This window comes from Atta cephalotes, assembly GCF_000143395.1.
Source record: "Atta cephalotes unplaced genomic scaffold scaffold00019, whole genome shotgun sequence".
Classification (NCBI taxonomy): Eukaryota; Metazoa; Arthropoda; class Insecta; order Hymenoptera; family Formicidae; genus Atta; species Atta cephalotes.
In genome coordinates, this window is record NW_012130083.1 from 4507256 (window position 1) to 4520800 (window position 13545).

Genomic DNA, 13545 nt, shown 5'->3' on the forward strand with positions numbered 1-13545 from the left:
TTATATAATTATATACGAATTTAATTTTTCTCCAATTAATGTTATAATAATTTTTTCTTTGCATAAATTTTGTTTAAGCTTTTTAGATTTGATTAAAACAATTTTTATACTTTTAAATTATTGATACTTCAAACATAATAGTCATATATTTTATAAATATTACGTCTTACAGCCAAGATCTCCAATTTTGATACATACGGCCTAAAATATTCAAGTCTTTTGCTTGATCCAATAAACAATTCACCTAAAACATGATTAATGGTGAGCCATAAAAATAAATTCAGTAATGAATTTTTAGTAATAAAATTACCTGTTCTACAGAAGTCAAATGGTCCCTCTTTATATCTGCTCGCATTTGTTTGATCTCATCATTGCCCGAGATAATGGCATAATATTTCGCAAAGTGTCTATCGTCAATTGCTCTTCTTTTTCGAGTGTCATTCAATTGCTCTAATGTAATGATTGAAGGATGGATTCCATTTAACTTTTTCGCAATTGTCTCAATATTTTTCTTGGACCATGTTAAATCTGCGAATCATGTGTTATTCCTCTTACATATGTTTGAAATAAAAATGGATTTCTTTTATAATTTATTATATAGTGTATCTAATTCTTATCATTTTTCACTTATTACACATAGAATAGCTATTTAGTTCTACAACTTTTGATTCTGTATGTGTGCGTGCGTGCGTGCGTGTGTACACTATTACAATATATCCTATAAATATCTATATTTATGATTTTTTTTTAAATATATTTTTTCCGAATAGTTTCTATAATTTTTATGACAGTTATTTTACTCTTGCCATCAAAAGTCGATCTTATTTATCAAATTAACTATTTTATAAAATTTACATAACATCCTCACATCACAATTTGTATATTCTTTTATACCTGCGTTAATATTTTCATCGTCATTTCTCATTATCTCGTCATCATTGATGTTCAACCACTGAACGGGTTTATAAACGAAGATGTCCATGCAAGCGAGGATCGGACCCTGGTCATCGCGCAAGGCTTGCATTGTATGAGTCATGATCATCGCTAGGAGGTCCCGCTCTGTGAAGGGTCGCAGCAGTTCGAGGATTTGCGGTGTCAGACGGAACGGTACGAGTTCCGGTACCGATGCGCCTATACCACTATCGAAAGCATGACCGAAATCGATGCCTAAGCAACGTCCGGTCGCGACGCGCACCAGGGTGTTCTGTAGGTGGCGATCACCGATTCCTGCGAGCCAATGCGCCACACACATGGTCGCGTAACTAGTGATGAAGTTGCGTCGCAGCGTAACGAAGCACTCCGGGGACGGGCTGATTGAATTAAACGCATCACGTAAAGCTGTTTGCTTCGTCTCTCTAATCAGGCGGTTCATGTTCTCCGTGACCGCTTGCTGGTTATACTTAGATACAGCTTCTATATAAAAATCGCGGATCAGCCGTTTTTCAGGCGCCGCTTTCTGTATCCACTTCGCATATTTTTTAATAATATTCTGGCAGCAATCTATCTCCTTATCTGACAGAGTTAAGCATATCAATTCATCCAGAGATCTTGTGTCTTCAATCCATTGTATGAGACCGAACGAACTCGATATTGGAATCACCTGCAAAAGGAAAATTTATATTACAACAGCAAAGATATATATAGACAGTATCTAAGTTGGAAGATAATTATGTATCACCTCATATGTGTCGATGGCTAAGCGCCTCTGTCTGCAGCTGGGATCGTTGCGCAACGTTCTATTCATAGTGGAATATAGTTGCTGTAGGCCCCGATCTATCGTTAGATCTTCGCCAAATTTCACTAGAAACTTGTACTCCTTGCCATTGTCGCCTATTATGCTGATGCGAATCGGCTTGCGCAGCGATTGCATGATCTCCACTTGCGGCTCGAACCGCGCAATCCTTACATGATAACGCGGTATAGGTTCCCTGTCACCGGTGTATTGTCCAGGTATCTCAATACTGCCACTGACATATTCATATAAAAACGGGCTATAATTCTTCAGTTCGTTTGTGCTTCTTTTCCTATTGTTTCTATTATTCTGCCTTTGAATTGACTCGATCAATTTTAATTGAATGGCCTTAAGTTTTGTCATTCCTTTTCGCACGTCAAGATCATCTGGATTCAAGGATCTTATGACGCTCTCATATTCTGCAATTTCTTTAAAAATAACACCTGGTCGCGGATTTTTTCTTTCTATCGCGCCTGTGCTGGAATTCGGATAGACTCTTTGTAATAGCGATTCGATGGTCGTATTTCCTGAATTCATCACCTTGTCGAGGTAGTGTTTCAAATATAGTTGAGGTTGCACCACATATTGTATAGCTTGCAAGAATCGCTCGTATTCTTTCGCTTTGTCGTGTAAGAGCGAGCGTATCTGCTGAATGTTTACATCCTCAAGAATACTGGGGTTTTTCTCGGCAGTAAGATAATAATTATAGATAATCGCATCGGGATAAGCCTTGGCGAGCCTTTTGATGATCGGCATAATCGCGATTGAGATCGACGATGTTCCCAGATGGGAAAAGAGTAAGTCTCGCCAGCGCAAAAACAGCCATGGTCGCAATTCGTCGCATTCTCGAATGAACGTTTCTCGCGTCTCGTCATTTTGTAATCGTTCAGGTCTCAGCAAGCAGGGGAAGTAATGCGTAGCTTCGAGGCAATCGTGATACATGGATTTCAAAGTGGACAACAGAAATTCTTGGAAGATCTCGTCGCTTTCCACGTCAGTGCTCATTAGTCTACCGTAACAGTGTTTAGCCAGGGCGCAATAGTGCTTGCCAACGTTGGCGGTGGTCGTGTCCTTGCAGCAAGATTGCAATTTCTTCAAACTGTAACCCAGCAAATATTTTCGGATTTTATCCAGGTCATCCATTGATATTCCTGGTACTGCTGCTATTTCTTCTCTGTGTCCTACGTTACCTATGTCCCGCAGGATCTTGGTATTATATTTTAATGTTATTGCAAACTCCTGGTTCTCCCTACTCAAGAATTCGATCTTTGAAGCTATTGTGCTGATATGTTCTTCGATGGCATTACTCGTGTCAATACCGAGCTCGCTATTCAATAATCTATGCGAGTTTTTCCAGGAATCAATGTAATTGGACATTTTTTTAAAAATGTCGGTCTCAACGTCGGCGAATAGAGACTTAAGTCTAGTTTTAAGCCATCTTAAGTTAATCATATCCAAGTAACTAACGTCCTCCTCAGAAAATGCTTCACTTACATAATTCAGATATTTCTCGGCGATATATCGGTGTTTTTGATTCAACGCGGCATTGATGATGCCTAATCGGAGCTGATAGTTCATTTGATAATGTCGCTTCATCACTTCCCGTTTTCTATATTTGTTCTGGAACAATATCGAGGAATATGCTCGATCAGCAGCTAATTTGTTCCACTGAATGAGATTGTCTCGAATTGTAATCGTTTTCATTGACCATAAATTCAACAGCGCGATTGTTCTGTTCAAATACTCTGCTCTGTTCGTGCATCGAAGAATTTTGAGCGAAGCGTCGAGATCGTTCATAATTTGCAGCTTGAACAATTTGCGCATTCGCAGCTCGGTACAGAGAGGATTAAGCCCAACCCATTGCTTTCCCGTCATATCCAAGAGATCATTTAACAGATCGGTCGCCTTTCTCACATCCTCAAAATTGAGCAAAAATATCACTAGATTTTCGCCCGTCAAGGGCATAAGATGTTGTAATTTTTCTCGAGTATATATCCACGATTTGATAGTCTCCATATCGCTCGCCTCCAAATCTCTCTCTTCCGACATCATATGTACATAGGCATCGCAAACACATGGGATCATCCAGTCTTTCCATGCGTCATTCCAGATACTGCGTAGGTTCTCATTTCTCGCACGGCTCTTCACGAGTTTATCGATCGCTGACCAATCACAGAGATTATTCACTGCCTCAAATAATCCTTGCAGGCAGTGTTCCTTTATTGAAGGATCTGTTGTTTCTTCATAAGCTTTCGTAAACGCATCCTTCGCTCGAATCCAATCGCCGTTCACCTCCGCGAGAGCCGCTTCCTAAACAAAGAATGATGAATAACATAATCTTTATAATCTGAGTAATATGATTTTTACTGCCAATAAATTCTATTTTATTAAACAAGTTTATGTTTCGGCAGAAATTATATATGTGCCTTTTTTTAAAAAGAAGGATAGAAAAAAAAACTATTCTTTAAATGGAAAGAATGTATAAAAATAAAAACCAATAATTTTTCTTATAAATAGAAGAAATCATTTTGATTTCGTTATAGCCAAATTAATTCGATAAAAACTATTTATGTCGATCTAATGCCATAAAAATTACCTGCACGTTCTGACTGAAAAATTGTTGTCCTCGGAAGATACTTAGAACGACGTCAACATCATTTAGAGATTTATAGAGAGACGCTAATTGCACCCACTTATTGGTCTCCTCGTAGCGAATTGCATCGTCATGTAGTCGCATTCTCTTGCTTGATGTGGGCGACGAGTCATCCTCCTGCGCATCAAGCAGTAAACTGTGTTCCAAGAGAAGAATGCCGACAGCGTTCAAGTGATTTGCCTTAGATGCCTTCATCACGTCTTGCGGATCGCAGTTGACGATTGTAGCAGCGTCTTGATTCAATTTTAGTAACGTTTCTAAAATAACAGCGTTGAAAGAACTATTCTTTTCGCACAAATCATGTAGAATTCGTTTCAGACTGTCCACGATGGTCTGACGGATATTTTCTTGATTAGTCGTTTTCTTGGTTAGTGAACAGAACAGGGACACGATCACATCTTTGCAGATCAGCCGGTCCAATTTGACCAACTGTTGAAGTAATACGATAAAACTCTTGTGAGTTATCTCAATGTCGGGTAATTCTCCGATCCTGTAGTTTCTGGATAAAAATAGAAAAAACCGTTAGTATATTGTAATTATTCGGAATTGATCTAAAAAAAGTGTCAAGTCAAATTGATCTTACCTATACAATTTCACGGTGCTTCTCTGTCTGATGTTTTCCTGCTGTATTCTTTCTTCCTGTTGCGCATTCTTTCGTATTTGTGCGTTATGGAAATCGTTCGTGGCATTTGACGTATTCGTCAGAATCCTGGTGAATCTCTCGCGCCCTGCAGTCCGTAACGGTTGTCTCGACGAGGATGCGATTATCGTTCGATCAAATCTAGTATCGTATGAAGAAACATCAAGTATTGTAGTTGCATCCGCGGCATTGTCATTGTCATCAAGAGTCGGCTCGAACTGCAGATCCTGCGTTGCGCGTAAACCTGGTAAGAGACGTGGATAAGAGAATGTAGGAATCGTACAGATCCTGCTTAAATCATTATCGACACTCTGAGAGAAGATGCTCATTTGGGAGGCGAGTGAGTCGACGAACATTGGCGTTACATAGCTCAGGTTTCGCCTTCGCCAGGAAACGGCTATCTTATACTCCTCGAAGCGGCTGCTGTTAGACAGAGGCTCGTCGAATATCTTCTCGGTGTAACGTATCGATTTAGTGGCCTGTTGCAACATCAGCAACGCTACGAAAGGTGCGAATGCGTCCTCTTCCGTTATCAGTTGCGACGAAAGAATGGTCAAAGGCGAGACTAATCGCTTCTTCAATTCCTCTGTGTCCAGCTTCATCTCCTCTGTCCAGAATTTCAGTATTCTGTCTTGCAGATCAGGAGATGGGTCTAACAGACCGGCCAATAAATTTCGCTTACTGATGGACAGTAGATCTTGCACGATTGCATTGTCATTTACTGTGATGTCCGCTGAACATCTCTTGTGGATCCTTATGAGTATATCGTAGACCAGTTCTCGGTGTTCTGTGATATTGTCCTTGATATATAAGATCACCTGTTTATAAGGCAGCAAATTTTGTATTGGCAAGATCTCTACCACGTCGCGGACGATTCGCAATGCTATCTTCTCGCAGGACGACATCCGAGTCTCTAAGATCTTCTGCAACCTTATGTAGTACAGATTTGTCACGACATCCTCTACATTGAGCCTGGGTATCGCTAACGCAAATATTTCTAGACATTTCGTCGAGTATTTTGTTGTATACATGGCTCTGGTCGCGATATTGATATAATCCTGAGCTACTTCAGGATAAGTTTGGCAGAGAACAGCAACGCGTTTCACTTGTTTGTCTATGTGATTCTGGGGTAATCTAAGGATGTTGGAAATTTTCTCTTTCACCATGTGTTTCTTGTTATCTCTTTCAATCTCGTCGTGAATGTTGTTATCCAAAAAACGTAAGTACAAGCCAAGACACTCGCAGCAATACAGAGGCGTTTTGTCCGAATCGGGTGTATCCCAATTTTTCAACTGCTCCAGTAGAAAATTGACAATATCATCTCTAATAACAATCTCCTCCGTCATATTATTATCGAGAGATACCAAGATAAGATACACCGCGGCCGACGGCGCGGATGTTATTTGTCGGTTTAGAAAATCGCTCGGTATTCGCAAGCAACCGCGCCACTTTTCCACCATGGTCCTTAATAAATTAAGATTATAATTGTAGACACGGTCTTCATCATTAGATTTTCTTTTGAATACTTTGTCAATAAATCTCTCAAAAAGTCTTTGTGCCTCTGCTTTACTATCTTCGTTATTTGGTATAGCTATATCGTGCCAATTCATCAATATCTCCAAAACGTCCGTGATAATATAATTCAAATTGTTGTTTCCTTGTAAATAGTTAGCGATAGTCTTGATGATTTTTGTCAGCGCGAACCTGGCGTAGGGCTTGAACACCTCATCTGCCGTGTTTGAAATGATTTTTAGCATGAACAGCTGAATATTAGCATGAAGATTATTGTGCTGTATGGTGTTGAGAAAATATTCAAGCCACTTGGGTATTTCTGTATTAGTTGAACCGAATATCTTTCTGATGTGCCGCAATAGAACGCAAATATATGGCATGCATTCATGCTTGTCAAAATCGTTATTTGTTAAGGTGATGCTCGTCGCATGATGTGTATGAAGTGAATCGGAATCTGCGGAATTCATTATCGGAGTGGAGCGACGAAAATCAGCCGGCAGCACGACACATTTGTTGAGATCGTAGGCATTAATGTCCTCGCTTAATGTACAAGACGATAGGTCATAACTGTGAATATAGGTATATCTATGCGTCTGTTCCTCCCTTTCGATTTCCGCGGATCTGATATTGACGGTGATCTCGCGGGTCTTTGGATAGTCTTTGACGCTCTGACCAAATGTGTACTGTGTCCTGCAGTCTACAATTTTCTCCCAACCGAACGTATCGAACACTACACGGTAGAAAATCTCATCCTCCTTCAAGCTTATGATTGCCAACAAGCAATTGTATAAAGAGCACTGCAACTGATGTATAAATTCTTGATGTACCGACCACTTGATGCTCTTTTGGAATATCTTTATGGTACTCTTGACCAATTGTTGATAATCATTCCTTTTGATCAGGATTTTTAAATTAGATCCTGGATTCTGCATAGTCGATTCGTTCGCCTGTATTTTGTTCTTGTCTACTCTGGCAAACATAATCGTTAGTAATTGGGAGTATCCAATCATCGTCACGATTTTTTGCTTGATTGCATCATCGTTGTTAAAGATATTTAAAAAATCAATGTAATAATCGTACAGAACTTTGTAATTACGATCAAAGAAGCGCTCGATCGCGATTGAATCGCAAAATTTGAATGCTGGTAAGAGAAATCCATGCAAAATATCAAGTCTTTCCGTTTCGGTAGTGTTCATTTCCATGAATGCAGAATAGGTCCTTTGCAGCGAATCTAGAACGTGTTCAAGGGACGCTCCGTAGTAGTATCCACGTAGATGTTCCTCCAGTTTTTTGTCGAAGAGATGATTTCCGGTACCGGCGGCAAAGTCTATCACACACTTAAGCATTGTCTTCGATCTGGTCATCGACAGCAATACTAGCAATGTCTTGAAACAATCGATTACCTTCATGGCGTTCACGTTCATCTCAGATAGATTCGAGCATAGGTGTCGACTGTCATTTCTTAGAGTCCAACTTATCTGCAAATCATTGCGATCCACCACATCTGTGAGGCAGATGAAGAAGTTTTTAAGAATCTTTGTCTTATACTCGAGATTGTTATTATTTGTTAATTCATCCCGAATCCACTGATAGAATTCATGATTCTGTAAGACCTCTGTGGGCTTTGATTTCAGATGCACCGCAATACTGTAGATATTCATCAATCTCTCTTTGCGACTGTCCACATTAAAGATGATGTTTTTCAGACAAGTGAATTGCTGCAGAATCAAGTCGACCATGGTGTCCACATAAGCCTGCAGTTCGCGCTTGTGCTGTTTTAGGAACAACAACATGTCTTCAATCCACTTCAGCAAAAAGGACGGATTGTCATATGTATTTTCGAAGACGTGCGTGATCGCGCTCACATGCGTTAACATGTACTTGAAGATCACACTCTTGAATGTATTCAGAAAATGTTCGCCGTGCGTGATTATTGTGCAGCCCATACTGATTACTTGATCATTGTTGGACATGAATTTCACCAGATTATCGATTATCGATCGAACATCATCAGGTATTATCACTGGCGTCTCGATTGTCGTCGGGAGTAACGAGAACTGAAATTCCATTAAAGCTCGCAAGTACTCGATCATTTGCGTACTCAAGTCCTTGCAGACCAATTCCCCGATACATTTGCTCACCAAAAATTCAAAGATCTGCCCGACCGTGTAATCAGCGTCCGTGAAAGTACTCGTTTCTAACATTGTTGGATTTAACATATCACACTGTTTTAACAGAATCAGACCGTTAATGTGTTGGATCAGATCGTCGCACGAGTCGTTTTTTATGATATCTTGTAAATTAAGAAGCTTTGTGACGATTTCTCGAATAAAATTTAAAAGACACTTGTTAAAGATGTCTGGTAGAGCATAATTGTATCTCGATCTCATGGAATTTAACAGAATTTCTAAGATATGTGGGAGTTCATCCGTAATTTTGATATTCTTCGCATCGAAACCGAGCGTTCGTGGATGCATAATACATCTAATCGTTAAAGCAGTCAATGACTCGTCCCATAATGATTCCGGAACATTGACCTGGAAAATGAATAATTGGCAAAACTTTATTGCAAAATTATTTATCAATCAATACATAATAGGCATTAATTCAAATAAATCCCAATCACTTAAAATATAATCACTTTCCAATTAATGACTGATCAATAATCACATTTTATACTTATACCTTAAGTACTTTTATTATTAATTAATTTGATTATTCATAAATCTCGATTATATGTATATAGCAATATAATATAAAATAAATCGAAATAACTCACATTAACATTCAATAGCACTTGTATGAAATTTAACATAGTCATCAGAACTTTGCATTGTAACGCCTGTAACTGTTCGAGTTCTTTAGATTTCATTGTGGTCGCAGCTGTTCCCATCGAGGACTCTTCAATTATTCGCCAAAATTGACAAGCAAAACTACGAATGTGGAAAAAAATTTGTTGTTCGTCTATATCGGCGGGAAAGAATTTTTCTACCGGCAGCAATTCCTTGTTTATCAACCACATGTAATAATCCAGAGCTTTCAATAGTGGCATCATATTACTAGCTATGGAAATATCCTTCACGCCCGATTCTAAGCCTTTCAAGATGATATTGTTCAGATGGTTTATTCCATAACTATGAACGAAGTTCTGTGTCGTTTCCTGTGCGGAACTATCAATATGTTGCGACACATTAACGTACAGCTCCATGCATTTCGCACGGCAATGCTCGTCGAGATTTCCGCACTGTGACAGCAACCAGTACAGAGCGTAGGTCAGAGTCGCATCATCGAACTCATGCGGTTTTCGACGATGCAAACTGGGCATTTTTAGATTTTCTGCCTTGACTTTCATTACTCTCTCGATATGGGCCAGTGCATTCGTGATTGATGGATCGTCGCATCCTTCTAAGCTGCGGACAAAACAATAGAATATCTCCAGCCAATAAGTTGATACTGTGTCGTTTTCCTCACGTAGAATTACATAGAGATGATTGAAGGCTACGGCTGCGGCTATGCGTTTACGCGTCAAGGGATGTAACGCGAGATTGTTGATCTTTTCGATGATCGTATGCATATGTTTCACCCTGTTTGTTGCGCTCTGTCTGAACAAATTGATTTATCATCGCTGAGATTGTGACATTTGCCTTAAAAAAAAATTATAAAAACCTAGGTCGCAATAAGATACCTGATTGACCAGCGCGTGAATTCTGCAAGACACATGCCGGAGAACTCGCGCAAAGCGGGATTCGAGTCATTGGTCAAACTATCAAATAATGAATTGATCACCAAGGACATTGACTCGAGACTGGAGCTCCACAAGTGCATCAGCTGCAATGCCAGTGGACGGAAGAGGCCGCATACGACTTCGTCTGAGTCGCAACCGAGGGCTAGCACGGCCTGACATAAAGTGCTATAGAGAGTGGGGAAGCGAGTCTCTGAATCAGAATTCCTCGAGTAAGAAAGTGAGCCGATTATGATAGCTATCATTGAATGTAGAACCTCACAGGCTGCGATCTTCGTGCGTCGATCACTGGAGTCGCGCGCTAACGCAATTACCCGTGGTAGCATCCGGTCAAAATGAATAACCAGTTCTGCATCTGGCAGTAACAGACTGTACTTGCAAACCTTGGACAGTTCCTTAAAGTCCCAGGATGCCCCAGTATTACGGGAAGCGTGCTCATGCACAAAATTCGTTAGCATATCGTGATCAAGCGATCCAAGGAACAGCAAAATTCGCCGCTGATAGTTTCGCAGCGTGTGATCTGTATTGATCACATCAACACGTTTTATGCGCTTTCTCACTGCCATCAAGTCTTGCGAGACTTCAACAGAGCTCTCCGTGCTGCGTAAGTAAGGTTCCAGGTATATGATGATTTCACGTAATAATTCGTTTATTTGTTCATCTTGTTTCTGTTCCTGTGCCTTTGTCGTCCATATCTCGAGGGCAGTGAGCGCGCTATACGCGAGTTCCAGGTTGCTCAGACCGGCAGTGAATGCGATCTTAAACGCCGGCAGTGTACATGGCAGCGCATTTTTGACATACGCAAAAGGTGCATTCAGGATCAAGTAAAGGCACGCGATCAGTAATTCGTTGGAGAATGCAGGAATTAGATCGAGAGTGTGCCATAAGTAATTAGATAAAAGCTCCTCTATCCGTCGCGACTCTGCGCTTTTCTCCTCCTCTTCGTCCTCTGATGTATGAGTAAAGATTTTCATACCGGCCCGAATCAGTTTGTAGAAACCGGATATCAGCGGATATTTGTACGACAATCGAATGACTTCGTAGAGAAATCTATGTACGGTATTAGCAAACAACTGCGGTTCTGATGCATCGATCACGTCTACATAGAGATTCACAACATTCGCGAACACACGAAAATCTGCTTGATTCACGGCGCTTTGAGTCAGAGCCACGTCGGACAACACAGTGTCCTCATTTCTTCGTTTCACGTTTATGTTCAGCCGATTAATTAACGTAATGCATATGTCTATCATGGTGTTGGCTACATGTTGCGCTAACTGTTCTTGTCCACGATATCTCTTGGTGTTCAACAGCTCCGTCCACAGCGGCAGGTAATTCTTATAGCACACTGGCGACTGTTTCAGATTGTTCAATTCCCGTTGCAACTCCGCGTCAAGTGCCAAAGTGTGCGAGCAACTCCACGCAATACCGTCATAAACTGATCACAAAAACGAGATTAATAATTTTCAGAAAAAAATATAAAACTTCATTATTAACATATAATTATTCTTTAGATAATTCTGAATAAAAATATTATGTCAAATTTTCTTTGAAAATTATTTAAATATAAAATTTTTTTCCAAAGAAGATCATTTGGTTTATTTACCTATACTGTCAAGGTATCGCTGCAGTAGAGCTTTATCGATGATCACAAGATTGCTGATAGTTTTAGTCAATGTTGAAATGGCGAGCGTGTTGTTAGATATTGCTAAATCGGGGAATCTCTTGATCACATAGATACTAAGCTTTATGAGAATGTTAATATTTTCAATTGTAACATCAGTCATGTGACGTAATATTTCTGAGAGTGCTTCTTGATAACAACAGATACTCTCTATGTGCATCGAATGACTATGCTCGCTTGAAAAAGAAGAAATTATTTGTTACTATCTTATTAATGTAAAAAAATTTCAATATAAATCATTTAAAATTATTCTTATACCTAAAATATCTTACCTGGAACAAAGAGGAAGCGCGTAACTGGTTGTAATGGAATACATATGTCTTACTTCGAATTGAGTCATGTGCATTTTGCATGGTGCAGCCATTTGACTGAAGCCATAAACGATTAATCGCAATGTGGTTAAATTTAAATTAGTTTTTTTGAATTCTCTATAAAAATATTCCACAAATTTCTAAAATAAAAAAACATCAAATTATAAAGGAATTAACTGAATATAATTTTATTATCTATTACGTTCTACAGCAAATTGAGAGGAAATAGAGAAGCTATCAGTGTCAGGACTGAATGGCTCAGTAAGCAGGACGGAAGTCTATCATTACGGAAGAGACAAAGGGCGCTATTCTGTAATTGTTTTACACATCGACAGTTAGGCAAAAACAGTTACAGAATAGCACCACCAGGCCTCAGTTCGAATCTCAGAGCGCCCTGATATTTTTCTCATGTTGTCACTTATTTCTTATAGTTCTTTAAGATTCAGTTCAGAGAATTTTTTTTAGTCACGAATAACAAATGTTATACAAATGTTACAATTAATGTTTTGTTTATTTAATATAATGTTTATTTAATATAATATCTTACCACCAATATTTCGCTCTCGTTACTATTTTGATTTGTAAGAATCTGTCCGATAACTTGGTAAAATCTTTTCAATGTACGTTGTCCGTAAATACTATAAGTGGTTGTTTTGAGCGATAAGTGTCGAAGAATATCATGCCAGTACATACAATCAGGATACAGCAAGTCTTGAAATAGATTCATATGACGATATAAAAAATCGATTGCCGATTTCGTAACTGTTCTGACCCTCTCATCATCTCCTTGTTGTTTATTACATTGGCCAAGATCTTTGATCCATTTATACGAATCAGAGAGTCTTTTATACTTTAATGCATTTAGTGGTTCCACTATACCATCCAATATGTCCGCGAGAGCATCAAAATACATGTAGAAGTCATTGCGTATGTTGATTTTAGAATCATACTGCACATAAAATTATTAGAATATCATGTAAATTATTAGATTCCCAAAATTAATAAATTATCTCACAATTAAATTTATAAATCATTACTGTCGACTTTACCTCGTCACGTGCATCATAATATAGTTGTTGGAAAATAACATCTAAATAGTTCTGCGACGAGCGAATACTTTCAACATATTTAATTATTTTACCCAGTACACAGAATATAAATCTTTTTTCTACAACAAAAATTAATATTACATTTTGTACATAATTTAAATTAAATAATGTGTTCTCACCTTTCTTGTCATAATTATGGAATGTTCGACAATAGTTACGAAT

The 13545-nt window shown here is 38.9% G+C and overlaps 1 protein-coding gene across 1 annotated transcript; it reads right to left on the bottom strand.

The window, feature by feature from the left end:
- Window positions 1-280: 280 nt before the first annotated feature.
- On the bottom strand, window positions 281-13187 carry LOC105619089 (DNA-dependent protein kinase catalytic subunit-like). The gene is made up of 10 exons (XM_012200621.1): window positions 12822-13187; window positions 12236-12414; window positions 11886-12139; window positions 10223-11717; window positions 9317-10139; window positions 4969-9074; window positions 4329-4884; window positions 1679-4042; window positions 895-1600; window positions 281-528 (listed from the first exon to the last, which is right to left on the bottom strand). The coding sequence occupies exons 1-10, from the start codon at window positions 13185-13187 to the stop codon at window positions 281-283; spliced, it is 11097 nt and encodes a 3698-aa protein (XP_012056011.1).
- Window positions 13188-13545: the final 358 nt, after the last annotated feature.

Excerpts from the sequence above, each read along its gene's own strand:
- LOC105619089 (XM_012200621.1), bottom strand. The coding sequence starts at position 13,187 with ATGTATTTTGATGCTCTCGCGGACATATTGGATGGTATAGTGGAACCA. Across the intron at positions 9,075-9,316 it reads AAGTGCTATTGAATGTTAAT|GTCAATGTTCCGGAATCATT; the intron begins GTGAGTTATTTC and ends TTCATTTTCCAG. Across the intron at positions 529-894 it reads CGATGAAAATATTAACGCAG|ATTTAACATGGTCCAAGAAA; the intron begins GTATAAAAGAAT and ends CATGATTCGCAG.